This window comes from Schistocerca americana, chromosome 8, assembly GCF_021461395.2.
Source record: "Schistocerca americana isolate TAMUIC-IGC-003095 chromosome 8, iqSchAmer2.1, whole genome shotgun sequence".
NCBI classification, from domain to species: Eukaryota; Metazoa; Arthropoda; class Insecta; order Orthoptera; family Acrididae; genus Schistocerca; species Schistocerca americana.
The window spans coordinates 324,024,401-324,050,382 of NC_060126.1; the positions used below are offsets into that span (position 1 = coordinate 324,024,401).

At 42.7% G+C, this 25,982-nt stretch overlaps 1 protein-coding gene across 1 annotated transcript in view; it reads left to right on the top strand.

Annotated features, from left to right (window-relative positions):
- Positions 1-1,565: 1,565 nt before the first annotated feature.
- LOC124544955 overlaps positions 1,566-25,982 on the top strand; it is a 92,635-nt gene continuing 68,218 nt past the window's right edge. Inside the window, exon 1 of the mRNA XM_047123702.1 lies at positions 1,566-1,626. Coding sequence (XP_046979658.1) covers positions 1,585-1,626 — 42 coding nt within the window. The 5' untranslated portion in view covers positions 1,566-1,584. The remainder of the gene's footprint in view (positions 1,627-25,982) is intronic.

Here is a 25,982-nt window from a genome sequence, read left to right on the forward strand (position 1 = left end):
GCTTGTCCCGCCTTGAATATCCGTAGTTTTTCTTATGCACTACACAGTCAAATTGCTGCGGACTTATTCGAAAACTGCTCATAATTGGCTTTTTACTATGCTGTAGATGATCTTTCGTGTACGTAAATTATGTTTAGTACCCGCGTCTTGGGCAACGATTGTTCCTTATTACATTTCACTGTAGACGTGATTTATGGTGACCTGTCCCATAAGGATCATGAACTACATGGCGCGACACCTGTTTTAGTATCAGCTTTCACTTGCTAAGCACGTATCGTTACCATTGTACTCGTCAAATACATTGTCCGCACAGTCGAGCGCATACCACACCTCACAATTCCACTGACTCATCTTACAGAAATGCAAATACCGGTATTTTAGCTGCCACTTCTTTCTCACTCTGTGAAATGCCTTGGATTCCTTCCTGACAAAATGTCGACTTCGGCAGCTGTTGTACATTAACACAATGTTTGCTTCATTTACCGCTGCCATTGCTCTTTTAACGTACCAACACCACTAGCACAGTAGTACTGTTGTGAGTTACTCGTCAACTAAGCAGTCCACCTGCGCTCCGTCGCTTCATGCTGTGCTCACCATTGGGTATCTCCATTCCCGCCCCGTGTTGCCATTTGCAGCCAATATTTTGGTTGCAAGGTAGATAATATGTGGGGCATCGAATGCCGTAAACATCATTGGCCTTTTGGTACCTCGCACTCAAGGGATTCCTAGTCAGTGTTTGGCTTATTTTCGCGCATTTTTTTAATGGTGCAAATGGCTCTGAGTACTATGGGACTTAACAAAAATCAAATGGCTCTGAGCACTATGGGACTTAACTTCTGAGGTCATCAGTCCCCTAGAACTTAGAACTAGTTAAACCTAATTAACCTAAGGACATCACACACATCCATGCCCGAGGCAGAATTCGAACCTGCGACCGTAGCGGTCGCGCGATTCCTGACTGCAGCGCCTAGAAACGCTCGGCCACTCCGGCCGGCGGGACTTAACATCTGAGGTCATCAGTCCCCTAGAACTTAGAACTACTTAAACCTAACTACCCTAAGGACATCACACACATCCATGCCCGAGGCAGGATTCGAACCTGCGACCGTAGCGGTCACGCGGTTCCAGTCAGCCTAGAACCGCTCGGCCACACTGGCCGACCTTTTATTTATGTATTCCTCGAAATTTGGTGGTGCGGCTTACATGCGATGGCGGCTTATTATATGGCCAATGAGGTATAACGTTTTGATAATTGGACTGTTTGGAACTCCACGAAACGCGTCATACAGTAGCCGGTTGCACCTTCTGGACGTCTTCATCCGCGGCTGTCGAGAGCACTCCAGGGCGGCGGCCTGTCCAGATACGCAGCCGTATCGCGATCAGTGAAAGTCCGTCGCTCGCGGTCTAATTGCTGGGACGCAGGCTGGATTCCAAGGTCGGCAGGAAACCGGCCGGTCCTCCGCCCCCGCGCACCCCCCACCCCTCCAACAGGCGGTGCCGCCTGGCGTCGCGACGCCACGTCTATAAGAGGGGCGGCAGCGCGCAGCCGCCTCCAGTCTACCGCCTGCTGCCGCCGCTGTCGAGATGTCCGCCCGCCGCACGCTCTTGCTCCTCTTCGCTGCCGCCGTGAGTACTGACGATACCGCACTCACGCCGAAACTTTCACCCTAATTACTCTTTCTCCGCCTCTATCATTATTATTTTACCTTCTCAAAAGACGTCCTTGTCGCCTTTGACTGTTAACACACATCAATCGCTTTCAAGTGGGGTACGGCGAATATTTTCTTCTTCGCTACCTGCAACAATTTAAAAAAATACGTAACTTGCATATGGATGTTATGAATGGCAGCTAGCTCTAAATGTAGAAGAATGTACGTTAATGCGGATAAGTGGGAGAAAGGAACGATTGACGTTCGGATACAACATCAGTAATGTCCTGCTTGACACAACCACGTTCTTTTAAGTATCTGAGAGTAACGGTGCAAAGCGATATGAAATGGACCGAGCTTGTGACGACTGTGGTAGTGGAAGGCGAATGGTCGACTTCGGTTTACTCGGAGAATTTTGGGGAAGTGTGGTTCGTCTGTAAAGGAGACCGCATATAGTGCAATCTATTCTTGAGTACTGCTCAGGTGTTTGCGACCCGCGCCAGTTCAGATGAGAGGAAGACATTAAATCAATTCAGAGGTGGGCTACTAGATTTGTTACCAGTTGCATGGAACAACACGCAAGTATTACAGAGATGCTTCGGCAACTCATATGGGAGTCATTAGAGGGAAGGTGAAGTTCATTTCGAGAAATTTAGAGAACCGGCATTTGAAGCTGACTGCAGAACTAATCTACTGCCACAAAATACATTTCGCGTAGGGATCACGAAGATACGAGAAATTAGGGCTCATACGGAGGCATAAGACAGTCGTTTGTACCTCTCTCTAATTGCGAGTGTACCAGGAGAGCCGGGCGGTGTGGCCGCGCGGTTTGAGGCGCCATGTCAAGGACTCCGCGGCCCCTCCCGCCGGAGGTTCCAGTCCTCTATCGGGCATGGATGCGTGTGTTGTCCTTAGCGTAAGTTAGTTTAAGTAGTGTGTAGGTTTAGGGACCAATGACCTGAGCAGTTTGGTCGCTTAGGAATTAACACACATTTACACATTTGTAGCAGGAAATGAAGTGACTAGTAGTGGTCAACGTACCCTCCGCCACTCAACGTACGGTGATTACAGAGTATGTACGTAGATGAAGATGTAGATGTGTCATCACTAGCGACGAAAATCGACACGGGTGAAAGCATACGATAATAGGAAAAGCGGAACCTTGCCAGCGATCATGAGTGTTCAAACGAACGGTTTACGAAATAATGGCCACTCACTTCATTACAAAGTACTGTCCCAGCTAGTATGAATGTTTTTATATTGTGAACTCTTCTATTAAGTCCCAGACTAATTGGACTCGAATATCTCTTGTAGCCAATGGTTCGTGAATGAGCTACATACCCCGTCAGTCCAAAAAGTTCCGAGTTTGGAGTAATAAATAATGGAGAAAAATTAAGATGGTGGTTTTATTGCTTTAGGCGTTCTACAGAGTCTTCATCCTACTTAAGTACAAAGCACACGACGCCCATACAGCCGTGTGAGTCAGAAAAATCCTTTGGGATGTTTTTTACTTCGCGGTCACATTGGCTGAATGTCGGTTATGTCGTCAAAGCATAGTGACCCGTCATGAGAATTTCTGCACTCGGTCGTTTTGTGGTATGCTCGTAATGATAACACAGAGTCTCGTCACCCATGATGACTTTTTTGGGAAAAAAATCCGTATTTTGCATTTCAATCAAGGTGTGACACGCGTACAAGTGTCGTTGTTTTTGTTAGGGAATCAAGGTGCATGGAACAAACTTTGCACACTTTCCTCTTCTTCAAAACGTTCTGGAGAATGTCTTGAACACTTCATTCGGAGACATTGTTCCATTGCGTTTTGTGACACAGCAACGCTGAAACTAGGGCCTAATGTCCGCTACGTAACACTGCCTGCTCACAACGTACTGGTCGAATGCACATCGGTCGTTAACAGTTGATAGTTCAAGCTGCCACCATAGTCACTGCTTATAAACCAGGAATAAAATCAGTCTCAGAACTTTTTGGATGGGCGGTGGGCACGTGTTGCTGCTGATGTATTGTAAGACGACTTCTACGGAACCAGTACAGTTCAAGATGCATAGGTTAAGCGAGACCTGCACCTTGGTTTCCAAGATCACCTTACCTCTATCTTCTATACTTTACTGTCTGGCATCACCTTAAAGTGAGGTATACAGCGTTGTCATTGATATAACAGAAGAATTGCAGCAGCAGATTCTTCCGTCTCGCCAAGATTTACACGGCTCTGCTTGCCAAAATTTTGTAGCTCAATGGAGAGAGGAGCATCCAAACATGAGGACGAACCGTGGAGCATCTTCGTTGACAGGCACAAGTGCGAAGTGAATTGTAACAAGTGACGTATTTCTTTTTAAGCTATGGCTTGGCTGAAATTTGAGCCCAGTTTAGATAGGGACCTCACCGAAAAGTCTACATATGCAACACATTTGTGCTAACTAGGACTATACTTCACACGGAAGTCAGTGGCGGTTCATAACCACACATTTACAGTTAGTTTGCAAATGGCTCGTTACAGACCGATGTTCATTGGGACAGTTTTGCTTCTATTATAGTATATTCCTCAATGTAAGTTAGATTAAATAGTGTGTAAGCCTGGGGACCGATAACCTCAGCAGTTTGGTCCCATAGGAACTTACCACCACCGCCATCAGGCAGTAAAGATATGTTGTGATTTAATGTTGTTTATGCAAAAGATCCCAACAACGGTGACCTTAAATACTGAAGCTATGCAGGTGATTTGACAAATACACATTTCAGACGTATTTTTAAATTTTAACATGTGTTGACGCACAACATTTTCACTGTACCCCACTCGACACTGGCTAAACGGGGGAAAATGCGCTACTGTACTTTATGAATAAATTATTTTAACAATCAAAGAAAACAACGATGGTTTTCAAGAAGTTTTATACGACTGTGTACCGCAGGAAAGAAAAAAAATGCTTATTACACTTATTAACGAACTGCAACTGCTCGCCACTAACTTGAATGACTTTATTATGTTCTACACTAACATGTTTCGAGATTTTTGTGTCATCTTCAGACGTCTGTATTGAAAGCTGAGAGTAGCGCCATATTGTAACAACTAGTATAAAGAAAGAAAACCTTTCTTGAGGAAGTAGTAAATACGTAACATTTTCTTCTACAGCGCAGTCAAAACAAGGTAGATAAAAGGACTGCAATTTACTCCGGAGGAGAAGACGTATTAACTTACTCAGCGCTTTGCTGTCGATACAAGTGACTCGAGGTCGACTTGTAATGTTTCTCTGTTGCACACACTTATTACACTCACATCATTATTGCCCAAATCCATCGATCTTTTACAGACGTTCTGCACGGTTGTATGTCAGGCTTCAAATACAAATTGGCTACTGTTTAGTCTCCGATTGGCTCTAGGACTTTTTAAGGTACTCAAGTGATTTCCATCTCAATCGCAGTCATGTGTATCCGAAAAAAAGTCAACAGTACTTACTAGATCTGAAATATTGTGAAAACTACGGGCATGTGGTATACACCATTTTGAACTTTACAAGTGTGTGATGTTAATTTTAGTGATTAGAAAATCGAATCAAATTTACAAAGAACTCGGCAGTATGAGCACATTTCTCTGTATGGCGTTGCATCGTGTCTGGCCTGGATGCACGCACCGATTCAGTTGAGAAGGATGTCATAAAGCTGTTGAATCCTCTCCTGCAGCTAGCTGGCCAACAATTGTTGTAACTGGTCCTCGATATTCCGGACACTGGCCCTGGGGCGGAGTTGATATCCGAGTCTGGTCCCACACATGTTCTATCGGCGCCAGATCTGGGGATCTGCCTGGCCGCAAGGAGGACGTCACCATGTCACCATCACGCAGACACTGCCATGTGCATACGTGCATTGTTCTACTGAAAAATGTCACCACGATATTGGCGCGTGAGAGATAATGCATGGGACACAGGATGTTCGTAACATAGTGTTGAGCTGTCAGAGTTCCCTCAGTCACCACCAGCCGTGACTTGGAGGCATACCGAACGCCATGATGCCAGCAGTAACACAACTTGTCTCTCTCCAGAACATTTGAATAATGGAACCTGTCCCTAAGAAGCCGCCATGCTCACCGACGATGGTCATCCGAAGAAGCGCAGAACGGCAATTCATCGCTGAGCCTTATACATCAGCAGACCATGCGTCCTGGCCACGGGAACCACTCCAAGTACAAGGTCTGTTCAAAAAATTCCGGAACATGATTAATTTCTCGCCAAAGATGTGTTGGAGCGAAATGCGGTTGGCATCCCTGCATACGCCTGTGTTAAATGTGTAATTGGCGGAAGTTTCATTGTTGTGTGTCAGTTATTGTTCAGTCCTGTATTGAGTAGAACGTTTCGCCGCACAGTTTGCGAATTTCGAGATGGCAGAGTTAGATGAACAACGCGTCAGCTTTAAATTTTCCTCTAAACTCAAGGAATCCTTTACAGAGACACACCAAAAAGTTAAAGATAATTCTCGTTCACGACGCTCTTCGACGTCTACAGACAACACTCACGTGAGCAACGTCAGCGAAATTGTAGGTACCAATCGAAGACTGATAGTCCGAGAGATTGCACAAGAATGTAACATTTCAGCTGGATCATGTCATGAAATCCTTCCACAGCATTTTGGAACGATTCGTGTTGTCGCCAAGTCCGTCCCACAGCTCATGAGTCAAGACCAGGAAGACGTTCGCCTCGCAATATGTGAATTTTGATCGCGCAAATGAGAACGAGTTGTTCCTTAAAAGAAATAACTAGTGATGGGTCTACAGTTATTTATGATATGGACGAAGATTCATTCTTCACAATGGGCTGAGAAAGGTTCTCCAAGACCAAGAGAAGCTCGCTAGGTCAGGTCACTTGTCAAAGTCACTGATCGTTTTCTTTGACTTTGAAGGATTAATTCATCATTATTTCATGCCACTGGGGCAAACTGTTAATCGATGGTAGTATCGGGAGTTGCTGCGACGCCTGCGAGAAAATGCTTGCAGGGAACGGCCTGAAATTTGGCGAGACAATTCATGGCTCTTGCATCACGATAACGCACCCGCACATTCATCCCTGTTGGTGCTTGACTTTTGCACAAAAAACGAAAAGACTGTGCTGCCTCGACCTCCGTTCTCTCCAGACCTGGCCCATGTGGACTTTTTTTATTTCCAAAGTTGAAAACCCCGTTGAAAGGACGAAGATTTGCAACGACAGACGAGGTAAAAGAAAATTCACAGACGGCGCTTCGCACGTTCCAGGAAGAGGCGTACCAAGACTACTTCCGGAAGTGGAAAGGGCGTTGCGAGCGGTGTATCAAATGCGGGGGAGTGTATTTCGAATAAGACCATGCACAATAATTAAAAGGAAAACGTAGAAAAATTTACTGGACAAAGTTCCGGAATTTTTTGAACACACCTCGTAGAGGGGTTTCTGGTGTGTTGTTAACTTGGGCCTACGCAAGACACGGCTTTTTCCCTCGTTCGGCTGCTGCTAGTCTCCGACCAATCGTACGGGACGACACAGAATGTTGCAACGAGACTCCTACTTGTTCTCGCGGGCTATGAAGTGATCGGTGCACAATACGGCGATCCTTCACTGTAGTGGTCAGACGTGGTAGACTGGAACCTTGAGGACAAGGATGGCTGTTCTCAGTCCCCCTTGCGATCCGACACTGGGCCACACTCACATTCGAATGCCCCACAAATCTGGATACAGCGAGATTCGACCTGGAGGCCAAATGGAGACCCACAATGTGGCGTCTTGCAAATTCCGTCGGGTGCTGACAACTCTGTATCACACGAGTAGGCGGTATCGCCGTGTTCTTCACAGTGATTACTCAACATCTGACTCTGTTTCCGCCTCTTGGCCCAGTATTACACTATCATATTTCTTTGACAAAGATATACAATCAAATATTCATCAAATTTCCTTGACAAAACTCTTTGACGTGGTGCTAAAAAGGGATATTACACTGTCATCATATATTTCATCGAAGTTCAAGATGGCAGACAACAACTTGTCCACCTCCGTACCGCAGCGGTAGTGTAACCGCCTGCCACCCTAGTTCCATTCCCGGCAGGGGACTAGGTGTCGTGTGACTATCATCATCATTGACTCGCAAGTCGCCGAAGTGCCATCAAACAAAAAAGACTTGCAATACGGTGGCCGAACCCCGAAGGGGATATTCCGGCCAATGAATGCCATACGATAATTTCATTTTTTTATTATGCGACGCAGCTGTTTGTACAACAATTGCAGTATTGAGTATTTGGAAGAGAAGCGGCGGAAAAGCCGCTCGGGTGAAGCCGTGGGTTTTACGTCGAGATAAGAAAAGCATTCAACAAAATTTGTTACGTGAGAACGTCAAGTCTTATATAAATTACTTAGGAATGGATGAGAGTGCGTTTCGGTGTTTGCTCAGTAAAGTGGCTCCTCATATTACACAGCAGAAGACTCACTTGGGAAAATCTGTATGTGCAGAAGACAGGCTCACCATAACAGTGCGATTTCTTACTTCAAGAGAGAGCTACTCTAGCTAACAACACAGCATTCGAACACCATACTACACATTAAGCAAAATAATTCCATGAACGTATGAAGCGATTTATAAAGCACTGAATGAGAAATGTCTGAAGATAAATAAATGTTTAATACACTATATAGGCATTAAGAACTATTTTTAGTTTTGAATAATTTGATTAATAGAATTAGTGCTCCAAAAACTAGAAAACTGATAAAAAGAAAGAAACAGATGAAGCACTTTTTAACTTGTGCCACCCAGAATTCAAAATCAGACAAAGTACAATAGAGAGCTAAGAATTTTTATTTTAGAGTGTGTCCTCATCCTCTATTCTGGCTTGCTGAAAAGCTTTGTGGGTGTTTCTACATGTAGAGGTGGATGGTTGTAGCTGAGATTGTGGATTTGAAGTCGCCTGCAGTATATTCCACGATTAATAGCATGTACTATGCCCCTTGCTCACCCCCCACCCCAGTCGAAGCAAGGCTATTAAAAAAGAGTCTAAGGAAAACACCAACTAGACTTTTCAGCCATGTTTGGAAAAAAAACCACTACAGATGCCAAGACAGCTGTAGCGATGCCAGCGCTCCAACCGGTTACATTTCGCATTGTAGTGAACAGAAGACGAAAGACTTTTGTGATCAAATCTACAGTGAGGCCCTAGATTTGAGCGTATTTCCTTGCCTAAAGGCAAGATTTGACAAAGTTCCCTTTGACGTAAATATTTGACGTATCACTTTTGACAGATAAAATATGATAGTGTAATACCGGCCTATCACGGCTAGTAACAACCTTGAACAGCACTAATGCACTGTGATGGCCATTCCACCCGTCACAGAGACTAGGAACTCGAATCATATACATAATCGCAGATGATAAAGTCGATACGCCGTTTTCTGTATGAAATAAAAGACGCTATTGTAAATATATATGTTTACATGAAAATACATGTTATTACTAATTGCACAATTACCAAATAGTTAATCCAGTCGCCGCCATTATCGATTACAGCCTGGCACCTTAGCCCTCTCTCCGGTAAATCACCCACGTTTCCAGCCTCTAAATATCGTTTGACACACCTCGCAACGAATGTCTTTAACTTCCTACGAATTTTAGCAGCAGCTCCATATGAAAGCTTTGGTCCCTTTGGATGATTTACAAGGAGGAACACTGCCTCGCAACGCTTCAGATATTGCACACGTTTTAAACTGCAACAGACAAAACAAAACATTCAACTCTCACACTATGTTCATTATATTTTAACTATGCCGTCAGTTTTTTTGGCGATAATATAAAAATATCGTTTATAAAAACTGTGAAGAACAACCTAAAGAAGAAAAAAAATCAAGTTCTGTCCTGGTTCTAATTCTACGTTAAATTGTAGGATGGTAGCGGCTGCATGAGTGTCTTGAGGTAAGAGGAACACAATGGGGATACCACATGTAACAGAACAATGCGTAGTAAAGGATTTTAATGTTTCGGGTTGATGGCTGTTTTAACTTGCAACAAAAGTTGCAACGCATCGATAACACGCGCTGTGATTACTTTAACATTGCCATGACCTCGAACGCGATAATACGTAGGCGTCGTAGCACTGTATCACTTACTTTCACAAATTGAAATTTTCGATTAATTAAACAGATCAGATAATTATAACTTGCGAACTCCTGAAACTTATTATGAGTTATCAACCGCTGAAATATCGCTGAAATATTGCACACCCCCTGGACAAGACACAACAACAATTTACAAATATTAGCAAATTGCTTTCATTGTTTAATGCCAGCATTCAAATAAAATGAAATTAATATTTTCAAATAAAAGAATACCGAGCTGACGTCTTTTATTATGGGAACTGGCAGTTACTTAATCTAGATTTATTCAAAAATTTTTCAAAAGTACACAATTTTGAATAATTCTATTAAATTCTGTTACGTATTTGCAATATTCGCTCTTACAAACAGGAATCTTGAAATCAGAAATTTACCCCAGATAATAATGGCATCGATCAATAGTGTAGTGAAACACTTACACTCTATACTGATGCAAAATACCATTTTCTAAGAAAATTACTTTTTCAAAACAATCACTGGATGCTACAAATTAAGTAACCAATCACTCTAAGTATCAACCTTAGAGTGTCGTGTTGCTGGCACCGTCGTACGTCACCTTACGGTTAGTTTAGTAGGCGGCGACAATGGCGCATTATTGCTCAACATGCGAATGCCGTCGGCACCCGGGCATTACTTAATGCTGCCGTGGCGTTCTTCCTGCTATTTCTCGTTGAGAAACCATTTCGTCACGTGAAACACAAAATAAGTTCTCCGATGTTTCGGCAACGTGCCACGTAAAGTACAAGGCAAGAACGCTCAGTACGTTACGAGCAGAAAGCAAGACGCCATGCTGTACTTGTGTTCAACAGAAGCCCATATTCGATGGGTTTTATGTTATACGCTACACTCTATAAATATACACTGTTATTAGGCACCAGCACGTTGAATGTCTCGAGATGGATCGTTACTGGTACGAGCTGTAATAAAATGACTGGGAAAGTCATACTGGTGCTTAAAGAATTTTCGTTTTTAGCTGTTTTCGTATAATAGCTCGTGTGTAATGAGAATAAGCCGTTTTTAATCAACGACCCACATAAGATTCGTGAAAACATGTCGTTCTTATGGTTTATTATATAATTAAGAATGAATAACATTTTGGAGAACAAAATTTAAAAAAATACTAAGCGTTGTTGGCTGAAACACTGCATCAGAGTACCCAATTTTTTTTTGTTTTTCACCTTCACATTTTCCAAAATGTTGTTGGATTTTCGTATAAAATGAATTAATAAAAAAAATTCTGTAATATTTGATGTTTTGTAAATATGAGTACGCTCTCTGTCAGAAGTGTGTGTGTATGATTTGATGAACTTTTATAAGCTGAGTGGAAATGTATCTTCCATTTTTGTCTTATTACACGTTACGGGATATTAAAATTTTTATTTATGTATACCACAGAAAGAACAACATGATTAGCGTACGTCCAGGAAACGAAATGTTCGTTTTAACAGAGTTAAGGTAGGAATTCTAAGAACATCCATTTTTGTGAACGTACTGTTCGATTTTGCGAGCCAAATAAATCCGACAACCGCCAGTGGAGAGCGCTGAGAGCGCAAAATCACGCCAACCAGTTCGTGCCGCGTGCCGACGGCGCTGCGTCTCGTGACGTGGGATATCCCGCCTGCGCGCACGTTAACGTTAGCTGCCTCGTTCCGTCTGCCGGCAGCTGAAGTTTGCGACAATTCGTTAACATCGTGCAGCGCCATAAACTGTTGAGCAAGTTTTCTTCTCTGCCCACTGGGAACCCACGAGTGTCACGCTTGCGAGAAACCGTACGCCGTTACGTCGCGCCACATAAAACGCATGAGAGCTCAGTTCCTCTGTTTACGAGATAGCCTCGCGTTTGTAGCCTGCAGCTATAGACCGAATCCTTCGCTCGAGCGACGCCCGCAACCGCGAACGCCAGTATCCATTCATCATTAGGAAGACGTACTACTCATAACTTTTACAATTCTTTTTGACCTATAGCATCCCAGTGATTACAATAGTTACACATTAACTTGGTAAACATGTAATTCTTGATGAAACTGCACTTCATAAAAAGCACAGGAAACGATAAATCTGACTATTTTACTTTATACTTGAGAATCAAAAAAATTGTTCATAACTGACACTATGTTGGGACGTTACAGAGGGAGAGTTGGGTTTAATGCCCCGTCGACGAGGGGGTCAGTAGAGACGAAGCGCCGGACGCTGTGGCCGAGGAGTTCTAGGCGCTTCAGTCTGGAGCCGCGCTGCTGCTACGGTCGCAGGTTCGAATCCTGCCTCGGGCACGGATGTGTGTGATGTCTTTAGGTTAGTTAGGTTTAAGTATTTCTAAGTCTAGGGGACTGATGACCTCAGATGTTAAGTCCCATAGTGCTTAGAGCCATTTGATCCATTTAGAGACGAAGAGCATGTTCGATCTGATACGCAAGGAAATCGGTCTTGTTGTCCTGAACGCATGTATTCAGTCTTTCACCTTTAGAGGCTTAGAGAAACTACAGAAAACCTAAATCTGAATGACTCCACGGAGATTTGAACTTCGCTCCTCGTGCGAGTTCAAGGGCTTCATCACTGTGTTGCCTCACTGGGTTGGCCTCATCGAGAGAATACTTTCAATTTTCGCCGGTAGTGAGTTACGGAATGAACGTAAAATGTAACCCAGAATGGTTGGACATCAAGATAAACATTTGAGCCTCTATAAAAATGAGCTAAGTGTATTAAAGACTATGGCCGTCTCGCTGTCAATAGATACACTGTTTCTTGAAACATAACCTGCAACTTCAGGAATTGTCTTATTTGAGATGTGTGATCGTCCAGCTGTTTAACGACTATGCACACGTTCAGAAACCAAAACGGGAAGGTAGATTAAGGTTTATACGAAGGGTTTCAGCGTCAGGGCATTGACTAATCAGGAGAAGAATAAGCTTTCATATACAGAGGGAATCGGCTTGGCATTCAACTTACATGGGTTAGCCAAATCATGGGTGGCGAACGCTGGATAGGCTCCCTCCATTAAGGCATGGTCGTTTTCCTTGCGCAGCTGAGTAGAAGCTCTGTCACCAGTCACCGCAATGTCGTGTAAACTTCAGAGTTTAACTTCGAATTTTGTAAAATTTTTATGCGTTATACATGTGCAACACTGTCACTGTGGAGAATAAAGATTTCCACTAATTGCAGCATCCAGTCACCTTTTGTTTTACTCTTCAGCTTTTATTTTCCATTACCCGTTTCGAATTGCCTAGCGATTCATCATCAGATGGTACATATTTGTTGCATGTTAGCAGCATTGTAGGGATCGTGTAGCTGTGGCAAAATGTATAAACGAAACATATAAGCGCCGAACGTGGCGAGGATTATTCACTTTATGGGATTGATTGAGTTGCGTTACTTGCAGTTATTAGTGGGCAACTAAATCGATATCATTATGTGGATAATCCTAGACACATTTAGTGTTTACATTTTTCGTTTATACATTTTGCCACAGCTGCACGACCCGGTGCAAACATGCAATAAATATGTACCACCTCATAATGAATCGCTAGGTGATTCGAAACCGGTAATGGAAAATAAAAATTGAAGAATGAAACGAAAGGCGAGTGGTTGCGGTAATTTATGGACACCTTTTTTTTTTAATTTTGTGTTTACGGCTGTTCCGTCGTAAGCTACATTCGTCGTCTTTAAAAACGAGACGCATGACATAGTTAAACACACACTCTCTGTAGGAATTTTGCGAGGAGTTCTTCTCTTTGTCCCGCATATGCACATGTTCGACATGGCTATTAAGGGATTTGGTACGGTTAATTTAAAGGATCCAGCATGAAATTTTCACTCTCCAGCGGAGTGTGCGCTGATATGAAACTTCCTGGCAGGTTAAAACTGTGTGCCGGACCGAGATTCAAACTCGGGACCTTTGCCATTCGCGGGCAGGTGCTCTACCAACTGAGCTACCCAAGCACGACTCACGCCTCCTCTCCACAGCTGTAATTTAATTTAAAGGGTGAACGGACACACTTTCTGTCGCCACCTCGGGACAGAATATGTGTACCTCAACTATCTGCGTGTAGTGTTATTCACATGAAAGTGAGTGAAAGGATTGAAAAATTTTGCATATCTTGTAACTGAGTTGAGGCTTGGGTACCAGCCCAGTCTTCTCCTAGTGAAATGTGGGAAACCACCTAAAAACCACATCCAGGCTGGCTGGCACGCCGACGCTCGTCGGTAATCCGCCAGGCGGATTCAACGCGGGATCGGCGCACCTCCCTGTCCACGCGGATATCCGGGCGAGTGGAATAGACTAGGAGTACCCTGGAGGAAGAACTCCGAAATACCTGATGAAGAATCCGTAAACTAATAATGCTTGGATGTGCAGGCGCTGTTACTTCACATAGCAGAATAATAACGTATTTCGTGTGACTGCAAGTACGTCCATTAACAACGCAGTGGTATTGCGGAACTCCATCAACAACAGAATATCATTTTCGGTTGTAGTATTACGATTTCGCTTAAACTGCGACTTGTTGTGATTCAAGAAGGACAGTCGAAATAATGGCGGAGGACATTCCCAAACGCCACGAACCTAGCTGGCCGAGCCGAACTGCGCTCAGTCTGCGTAAAATGCGGCTCTAATCCAGGGCGGACGGGATTCGTTGCGGGCGACGAATATCAGGACAACGGCGGAGGTGAGTTTCACTAATTAGTGAAAAGCCACAGCTAGTGATCAGCCACGGGGGACAGCTTGAGTAATGGCCTATCGGTCCTGTTAGAACTTCGGAGGGGAAACTGCTGAAACACGGACTACAGTAAGAACATTTAATTATTCACAATTTTTTAAGCTTCGGACTAATTTAGAGAAGGAACTGTTTGGAGAACGTTGAGCTGATGAAACGGCGTTGCTCCCGTTGTGTCCGTATCAAGCAATTATTATAGATTAACACGAGAACATGCGAATATATCTGAATCATATAAATAAATATGCGTCGCCTTAACTAGTCACATTCTTCCAATTAAGGTCAGAAGAGGAGTGGAATTTATGGGGAATATTCACAAGTACTACCAGCTCCACCTCTAAGCCCTGCATGAAACACTTTAGTCCAAGCGCAAAAATTCTGCTTTACAGAAGACTTACCCCCCGCCCTTACCCGATTCCAACTAAGGAAGAGAGAATGACATAGTTGAACTTTAAATGTTACAATAGGAATGTATAGAAAAATAATACGTTTGTTTGTGTTGCCATCTTCCGCAGCAGCTGTTAACATCTGTCTTGAGCTGACTGCAATGTAATTAAAGTCAATTATAAATAGTGCAGCGCAGGAAATAACGCAAAATGCCAAAAACTGCAGATATGAAATGAAGCCTTTTGACGTTAACCACTGCTAGCAAGAGGGGAAGGTGCAGACTATGTAAAGAAACCCCTTAACTAGCTTACAGACCAACTTCATAAAGAAAACACTGTTTTTAACCTACAAGAATAAAAAAATAAATATACGAATGTGTGTATCCAATTTACAGAATACCACAGAAGACGTTTTGTAAATAAAAGCGAAACTTGTCTGGAGTAATTTTTTTTAATTACATTGCAATCAGCTCAAGACAGATAACCTATAACAGCAGATATAGAAAAATAAGGGAAAAGGATAATCAGGACGAAAAAAGATGAAGTGTAGCAGAAAGGGGAGCAATAGCCTATCAAATAACAAAACTGAGGGATACGTAGTAGAACAAACAAAAGCAGATAGGAGGAAGATTGTGCAGTGTATACGAGACGAGGGAGGTATTAAGAGCAACCTGGCACAAATGAAAAGCTTACGCCAGTTAACGAAATAAGAATTGCTCATATTTGGGTGTAACATTGTTCGGGAATGAAACAGAAACAGTAAAAACATGAGAAGACGGAACTGCAAGCTTCTGAAATACGGTGCTGCATAAGAATGACATTAATGGATGGATGTAGCAGAAAACAAAGAGATACTAGAAAGCATGCACGATGCAGTAAACATATTTAACGCCGAAATAAAGTTTAGTGAGATATGTGCTAAAACATTCAGGAGCCGAAGGCGAGTTTCACTAATTTGTAGAATGGACAGTTACAAAGGGCGAATCGGAGAGAGAAAAATTATACGGGAAACTGTAGGAGAGAATATCTAGTGTGACAGGTATAAAGAGATTTGCATTGGGTAGCAAGCGACGGAGGACAGCATAAAACCAATCTAAGTAGCGATGACAGTTTGACGAAATATAATGTTAAGAGTAGCACCATTCTATACTACGAGTACGTGTCACAAGATGTATAAAAGAACACATCGCTGTATTAGACTTGAAATATGTCATCATTTAACAGAAAAAATTCACAATATATTTGTACCCTAATTAGTTCATCACCTACGCAGAATTTTCACCTTTATTAGCTGATCAAATTATGCTGCTCGAGTACTTCACATCACCAGCATTGTATAAATACGATCTGTATGTTTTAAAGAGAATCAGAGTAAGAATATTATATGCAACGTAATCATCATTTCACTTAAATAAAAGCTAAGGAGTTGTGTGAACGCCTAGATTTTGCTTTATTATTCTGATTCAGTCGAACGAAAGTATTCTACCTAGTTCCTTTTCTCAGAAACTTCACTCCAGACCCTTTGTCTCAAATGTTTGTACGTCCAGTACTTCAATTACTATATGACGTCGCACAAAATCAGGCAGCCTCCTGTATCCGCACTACGTTACGCATCTAGTACAAAAAAGGGCCACTGTTTTGCCTTAGTGGTATGATCCATAAATATTTATTACGTCGAAAAGAGACCACTGAAAAGTACCGCATTTCAGATGGCAGGCTGTTGTTGAGCGTGTATTGTATTGAGAAACGAACAAAGGGCGCAAGGAAGCTTGTCGGTACCGACTGTATAAGCAGTAACCCGAGTTTCCTATCCGGCGGAAAGGCTTCCTTTCTCTGCAGAACAGGAACCACCTACGCGAGACAATGGCCCGTGGACGACGCGTGCAGAGACCCGACCGTGACCGACGGAACCCCTCAGGATCGGGAGAAAGCGGCCACCGTGCGGAAGTTTCCGGACTGGCACGACTGGGCGGTCATTACGCCAAGCGCATATCCTTTCCCTTTCTCCTGGATGCCTCTGAAAGGCTGTTGTTCGCGATTCAGGCTTAATGAGTTGCTGACAGTCCTAACTGCATGATCTGGTGGCATCAGAGGTGTACAAATTCTGCTTCCAGCCTGCCTGCCCCTATCTTCGCCGCAACCATTAAAGCAGCTCAGCCTGCCACAATGAATACACAAAGCACAGTTGTTCAAGCAGGTCAGCTTGGATTTCCGCAAGCCTGGCAAGCTTCGGGGACCAATTCAGCCTGCAACTGACAACAGGTTGCGCTATTAATCTAACGTGACTAGCTAGGTATATGTTTGCGTAGGTAGTTTCACTACAGGTCATTTATTGTAACGGTGGGAGCAACAAAATGAACAAATGAAACATAAAGGAGATTGAGAAGAAATTAACCAGTCACGAAACAGAGTCCAAGTCCAGCAGTGGAAAAGTTTACGTGTGTTTATGACGCAGCTTTAAACAAATCAGTAGATGTCCCGAAATGCAACTTGTATATAAAGTTACTAGGACTTGTTTTCAAATTTGACCAGCAGTTTGTCTCTCCTTGAATATTCTGAAAAATGGTCCAAATGGCTCTAATTACTATGGATCCTAATATCTGAGATCATCAATCCCCTAGACTTAGAACTACCTAAACCTAACTAAACTGAGGACATCACACACATCCATGCCCGAGGCAGGATTCGAACCTGCGCCCCGAACCGCTCGGCCACAGCGGCCGGCGAATATTTTGAAAGAGGGCGATGACTTACGCGGCTTAGAAGTGTGCGGAAATGTGTGCTAAGGACTTGAGGCCTTTTAGCAGTGTAAATACTTTCTAAATTTAGAGCAAACACTGACTGAAATACGAAAAAATATCACTCAGTGGATATTAAAAACCACATTCTGGAGGTATGTAACATAGTGCGAAGCAATCTTGGTATAAAGGAAAAAGCCTCTTCATTTAGGCATGTAGATTTTAAATTAACATAATATGAAAAACGATCTGCCCGACTGCTACAACGCATTTGGAGAGTTTAGAATGAACTGTTTTGGCGACTTAGAATGAATTCAGCGAACTCGTAATACACATCCAGGAAAAAGTAATTAAAGTTTGTATAACTAGGGTTATTTTGGCTGAAATACGCCAAGGTTGCAGAACCAGACTTACAACACTTTACTTTAGTTGCCGTTCCTGTATAATAGACACCTTCTGGTTCTTAGGTGGAAAGGATCTCGACTGTCAGAGATGGTTCTACTTGCCACAGAAAACATGTGACCTGATGATGGTTCGAACTGAGAAAAGCCAATACTAGTCGAAAGGGCAAAGGTGCAGAGAAAACCGTTCATACCGAAATAAATAAATAAGCTCGAAGTACGCCGAAAAGCAAGAAAAAGGACAAATAAAAATCCGCTATTTTCTGGACTAAAGTGACCCAAAATGATTGCTGGGGTAAAAAAGACTTTTTATCGACTTCCAAACCCTACTCATAACACTGCAATGGAAGTGTATACAATAAACTGGTAAATAGCATAGCACAGCGGGAAGACGGCAGGCAAGCAAGACTTCTTTAGCCTTCTTTAGCCGCTGCGTAGTCTTTGTTTGTATACACAATGTAGATGAGTTACTTTTGGCTAATTTGTGCAGTAGCGCTGAATTGCTAACCACTTCGACGTCCAAGCGTATTATGTTGACATTTACTGCACTTTGTCTTCATAGTATTGCAGTTGTAATAACCAACAGTGTAACAATGAGGAATCCTACACAAATTATTGTGCCAAACGAGGTGCAGGAAGGAAATACTCACAAGAGATGACAGCTCTACTCTTTGGGGGCGTTTGTGTTGAGACGAAGGGTTTTGAGAAGTTAAAGCTGTAGGCCGGATTACGATTCGAATTTGTAATCTCGACTTTCGTGGGCAGTGTGCTACAGTGGGTTCGTCAGACGTGCTGCGATAGCGTAATTGGTAACATATTGCTTCCGAAAGGTAAAGGAGCCCTGTGTTCGACTTATAAGCAGGCATTTATGTTTACGAGGGGCGTTCAACGACTAATGCAACACTTTTTTTTTTGGTCGGCCAATATCGGTTGAAAAAATGCAGAATTTTGTAGGGCATAGTGGAACATTCCTGCTTCAGCGCCTATAGTTTCATGAAGATCCAACATGGTGGCCCTAGACGTAGCTTTCGAAATGGCGTCTGTAATTGAGGTGGGTTCCAAGAGGAGAGCTGTCTTCGAGTTTCTTTTGGCGGAAAACCAGAACGTCGCAGTTGTTCATAGGCGCTGGGAGAATATCTACGGAGACTTAGCTTTGAACAAAAGCACAGTGAGTAGTTGGGCGAAGCGCCACTATCTCCTACGTGCCGGCCTGTTGCACACAGCTGCGACTCCTGCAGTGTTGGGACTTCAACGTGTTCATCGCCACAAAAATGCAAACGAACTTCTTCTTCTCCAAGACAACGCAAGGTCTCACACAAGTCTGCGCACCCGAAAGGAGCTCACAAAATTTCTTTCCTCATCCAGCCTACAGCCCGTATCTCGCATCTTCCGACTTCTATATGTTTGGCCCAATGAAGGATGCACTCGGCGGGAAACAGTACGTAGGTGATGTGGAGGTTACTGACGCTGCAAGACTTTGGCTCTGAGGTCGACCAGTAGCGCGGTGCCATGCGGGCAAACAGGCCCTTCAAGTAAGGTGTCCAACGGTGGTCACACTGAACGGAGATTATCTTGAGAAATAGGGTTTTGTAGCCAAAAGAGTGGGTAATAATACGGTGTATTGCAATCCTAAATAAAGCCAACCTGCTTCCAGAACAAAAGTGTCTCATTACTTGTCGAACACTCCTTGTATTTTGTCACAAATGTTTTAGCTACATACAGGGTGATTCAAAAAGAATACCACAACTTTAAAAATGTGTATTTAATGAAAGAAACATAATATAACCTTCTGTTGTACATCATTACAAAGAGTATTTAAAAAGGTTTTTTTTCACTCGAAAAAAAGTTCAGAGATGTTCAATATGGCCCCCTCCAGACACACGAGCAATATCAACCCGATACTCCAACTCGTTCCACACTCTCTGTAGCATATCAGGCGTAACAGTTTGGATAACTGCTGATATTTCTCGTTTCAAATCATCAATGGTGGCAGAGAGAGGTGGCCGAAACACCATATCCTTAACATACCCCCATAAGAAAAAATCACAGGGGGTAAGATCAGGGCTTCTTGGAGGCCAGTGATGAAGTGCTCTGTCACGGGCTGCCTGGCGGCCGATTCATCGCCTCGGGTAGTTGACGTTCAGGTAGTTACGGACAAATAAGTGCCAATGTGGTGGCTCTCCATCCTGCTGAAATATGAATCGTTGTGCTTCTTGTTCGAGCTGAGGGAACAGCCAATTCTCTAACATCTCCAGATACTATAGTCCAGTTACAGTAGCACCTTCGAAGAAAAAGGGACCAAAAACTTTATTGGCTGAAATGGCACAGAAAACGTTCACCTTAGGCGAGTCACGTTCATACTGAGTTGTTTCCCGCGGATTCTCAGTGCCCCATATACAGACATTGTGACGGTTGACTTTCCCATTAGTGTGGAAAGTTGCTTCATCACTAAACACAATCTTTGAAACGAAAGATTCATCTGTTTCCATTTGAGCAAGGATAAAATCACAGAAATCGATTCTTTTAATCTTATCAGCTGCAGACAATGCTTGAACCAATTTCAGACGATAAGGTTTCATAACCAACCTTTTTCGTAGGACTCTCCATACAGTTGATTGTGGAATTTGCAGCTCTCTGCTAGCTCTGCGAGTCGATTTTCCTGGGCTGCGAACAAATGCTTGCTGGATGCGTGGTACATTTTCATCACTCGTTCTCGGCCGTCCAGAACTTTTCCCTTTGCACAAACACCCATTCTCTGTAAACAGTTTGTACCAACGTTTAATACACCACCTATCAGGAGGTTTAACACCATACTTCGTTCGAAATGCACGCTGAACAACTGTCGTCGATTCACTTCTGCCGTACTCAATAACACAAAAAGCTTTCTGTTGAGCGGTCGCCATCTTAGCATCAACTGACGCTGACGCCTAGTCAACAGCGCCTCAAGCGAACAAACGTACAACTAAATGAAACTTTATAGCTCCCTTAATTCGCCGACAGATAGTGCTTAGCTCTGCCTTTTGTCGTTGCAGAGTTTTAAATTCCTAAAGCTGTGGTATTCTTTTTGAATCACCCTGTATATTGTTTTTAATGCTTGAATTACCCACGAAATTACAGAGATTTGCATCACTAATTATGGACCATCTACTTAGGAATACCTGGCGGAAGGAGACAGACTAAATCCATTAGGCAAAAAAATCGAAAACAATCATAAAATTTAGCAGGCGTAATCTTGAGAATGGAAGTATGGACCTACAGGGAGACACTGAATCCTTCAACATGACTGCAGAGTCTTAACCGTAATCGCGTCAATACCTGTATCGTTACAGCTCCAGATAAAGGTGGTAACGAACGAGGATCCCGACCTTATTTCAAGTAAACGTATTTGTATGTTCTCGTTCCACTACGGAGTGTTCTTTTTCCCTGCCAGTCTACATGTTGGAAACTGTCTCTGTAGTCAATGGACTCCTAATAACTGTAGAAGGTTCGCACTTCACCTTTGCAAAGAGACCTCAGAAGTCGAGGTCGAAAAATATTATGTTGTCTGCTCAACGCAGCTTCCTTCAATAAAATGTGTAATCGTGACAGTCTTTCAATGATGGGCAAGTCATTTGCTCCAAAAGATGGTGTTTTATATTTATTTTTTTATTCCTAGCAAGTAATATAAATTTAGCTTGTTCACAAATATCCTACATTGTCTGTCACATACTTTATCAAGTCGTCCAGATTATTTACAACCAAAAATCGCTACAGAACATTCAGGAATAGTTCAGACCCCCAGCATGTTCTGTGAAGAGAGAGGTCTTCGTATGATTGACGCAAAGCTATTCCAACATTGTCGTAATTTAAATCATCGCATTTCGATGACATGTTAAGCCATTTTTCTGTTAGTAAATGATAAACATGGGTTTTACGCCAACTGCTTTCTCCTCCATCGTTTCTATGGTTCTGTAAATCTGTTTCGTAATCGGTACATCACATGGTACGTTATTCCTTCCAGTAATGGATGAGTATGCTAGGTTCGTTTTTTAAAGACCCTGCAGCGAAACGTGGGCAGGGATGGAACATGTAGTTACCTGTTAGACCAGATATTCTGGAGATTCAGGAATCGTTCCCTAGATCGTCACAGGATATTTACCAGATGAGACTGAGCAATAATTAACGACCTGGATGCGCATCAAAGAGAAACGGGATTCATAACATTCGTCTGCCCATCTACATTTAGCAGTTTCTTTAAAATTTAAATGATGCCAGATTGCTTTTTTTGCTTCCGAAAGACAACGGCGAATTTTCCTTTGCATTTTTGACGAGTTCGAGTTCGTTCTCTGTCGCTAATGAATGTGCCAATATCTTTATTTAACCTGGGAAGTAACTCCATAGCCTCTGTTACAGCTCAGAAGACATTGTTGGCGTTTTATCTGTAATTCATTGTAATGACGCAGCTTTCAGAAGGTGGACTTCGGAACTAATACATCCCTCACACAAAAAACGAAAGAAGTCGGAACCTGCGAACTACGGAGGAATATCGTTGAGACCAGTAAGCTGTAAGATATTCTCAAAAGCATTACTGAATAAAGTGAAAAAGCAACTACATCCACAATCTCGTAAATACCAAGGAGGTTTCCGAAAGGCAGATCTTGCGGGGAACGAATCTTGAATCTGGAACAACTGGTAGTCACGTATCAAAAAACAGAGGAACAAGAATTTCGTACTCACATTTGTAGACTTCAAGAAAGCCTATGACGCAGTAGATCGATCAACACTGTTCAGAATTTTGGAAGATGTGACTCTGGATAGAAAAACCAGTGAACCGATTAAATAGATCTCAAGCAACATGACTTCCAAGTGTAAGTTCACAGGAAAACTTCCAGAAACTTTCAAGACCAAATGTGGAATCAGACTTGGAGGCGGACTCCCCCCTTTGCTTTTTAATTGTGTTTCAGAAAAAGTGATCAGTGAATGGCGACGAAATATAAAAGGTGTGGGTGGTATAGGATGCAAGAGAACAGGAATGCGGGTACATTGTCTGGCATTTGCAGACGGTATTGTTATACCGGTTTAAAGCAGATCTACAGATATCTATCGAGAAGACGCAGTATATTACGGGCAGTGAGACAGCTCCTCGATCGATACCAATAATAGAAGGGAAAATTCAGAAGTTGGAGAGATTTAAATTCGTTGGAGAATGGGTAGGGAAAAAAAGAAGCAAAGGAGCGTGAATAAACAATATGAATTTAGAGTACAAACTAACTATGAACATCTATAATAGGAAAAATCTATCAATGCTAAACTGAGACACTGCCACACATTGATCCGACCTGATGACATATGCAGCAGCAAGTCTGAATCTCTTAACAACAGCATTGCTTAAGAAGCTACATCGTATGGAACGAAGGATTTCCGGGAGGATATTGGGATCTCGAATAAAAGGAGATATTCAATACAGAGAGCGAGCGAACCAAGAACTGTATACCCATGCAGATAGAATCTCGGACACCATCAGGAAGAGGAATAGCGTATTCCAAGAACACATCCTTATTACGGACCGTGGGAGATTGACACACCAGATAATACAATTTATTGCAACAAGTACGCTAACAAGTGACGTACAAAGGGATCTGGAACAAACAGACGTTCAGAAAAAAGAAATTTTCAGCAAGGTGACTTTCAAACAAAAATGTAGACAGTCACAGGTTTCTAGGGCAGAACCGAGAGTCAAATTATAATTTACAGAAGAGCGAATAATGTTCCGAAGCATGACAGCGAAATAATACTGGACAGATATAAAGACCAGAAGAATCAAAACTGACGCGAATTAACATGGTCTTCAGATGGTCGAAACGAGAAGAATAAGAAGAAAACGAAGAAGAAAGAAACTGAAGAAGAAGTAATGACCTTGTCGACGAGTGAAAATGGAATCAAAATCTTCGCTGATTCTTCCTTCCTGGACAATAGTAACTGGATAACGTTTTCTAGAGTAGTTTGCTAGAAATTTTCTGAATTCCATGTGAAGCTTCATCGACAGACAAAGCGCAACTAGACCAAGCTATTTAATCCGACTGTGACTGTCTAGAAGGAAGTGGTAGAAGTGAAATCTGCGCCGAGTGTTATTGTTTTATAGAAGAACTGGGAGAAATCGCTCAGATGGTGGCAGGGTGCTGAGCTGCAAAACACGCTTCTGAGGGAGGGGCCGCCATCACGCTCTGGTGGCCACCAAGGAAACTACTGCACAACGATTCCTGTCGTCGGCTGGAGAAATTAACACGCAAAGAACTAAGCTGACCTTTTCTTGCTAACACTTCGGACGATTGCGCTCTGGCGACTTCGAGCTGTATGAAAAACATGTACGGGCTGTGATTGCGCAACCGACTTGTAAAAAGAGAAAAAAGGAGCAACAGCGGAAGGAATCGAAGGTAACCGACATTTCTCACACAGTTCAGTGAACAATCCGGATTGTGTCATTCACATCTACTCTGCGGACTACTTCCTCTGTTATTCGTGGTTGGTTGGCAGGACAAATGACTGCCTCATTTAACTGTAAGTGTGTTTATGCGGCATTTGTTTGGGTATCCTTAATCGTATTGAAACTATCGCTCTCGGTATTGTACGAATTAGTGTTTAACTCGACGTATGTCTTCTTTGTTTTAGCAAATCCCACTGTCTTTTAGCATGTTAGTGGTGTACGTTGTTCCGCACTCGGCTAACATACCAGATGACCTTACGTGACGAATGACATTAGTGCTCCGCATCTACGACGTCGAAATTCTGCCTGGGAGTGTGCACATTGCACAGCGTTTCCACATGTTGTGGCACCATTGAGATCTTATCAAGCATTTCCACTCGTAAATGTTCTTAAGAATTAACAATGGAAATAACGTAGATTCTGGTGAGAAGTGGGTGATGAGAGCAGGTGATCTCGTCAACAACATTACTTGCTACTTTGTAAAAAAAATTCCTCTCATAACATTATCCCAGAATTTCAATTATCATCTGTGGAAAGTCTTTACCACTCTATTCTTTTTGGACTGAAATTCTCATTCCCTAATGGAGACAGGCAAATGTCGGAAACTATGGTGTATCGGAAATTAACGTTTGGCCGCGAAACGAAAAGGGAGATTAGGCAAAAGAAAAAATAAAGAAAAAGAACACCTAATCTGCTACCAGCAGCTTGATGCGGGCTTCATAAACTTGTTTTATAGTTCTTGCCTTTTGCGACAATTGTCTACCAAATAAGACATCCGAAGCTGACTCATTGTCTAGTTTTGAGAGATAGCATTTTCTCCCTCTTTCAACTGATGATTGCTTCTGTTAGTAAAGGTGGTTGTTTGCCTTCTCAAGAGAGTGTCCCACATTTCACTATCATCTCATATCTGTAATATACAGGGTGACCATAAGTACAGTTCCGGTTTCAAAATGCTGTAAAAAGAGAACCTTGCTCAGAATGACATTAAATTTGAGCAGAATATTATTGGCGCAGGGTGAAACGTCATGGCACAAAAAAACTTTAACGAAAATTTTACCATAAGATGTTACTGAAGGCGTCTTATGCAAATGGGATCGGATACAAGTAACAGATGAATTGAAATATGACGGCTATGGATTGAGTTCACATTACACCATTCGTAATGTTCAATGTGCATGACTGTACAAACTTGCAGTCAACAATTGTAGCACTGTTACTTAGGAAAGGCCATCGGCCATAGGATAGGAAAAATCAGTTTTTAACTATGCTGAGACCAAAAACCGCATCAAACGCAAAACATCGGTTTTTACTTGTCCTAGTGCCAAAAACCGCATAAAAAGCAAACCTACAACGGTTGTTAATTGTCATTGGGCCAAAAAGCGCATAACAAAATGACTTTGGTTTCTAATTCTCGTGAGAATGGCCCCAGACATGTTCATTATGCTGGCCACCGTTTTCTGCCATTAAGTTGAAATCGAGAAAAAGCGTATTCCACAACAGATCGGAGTGT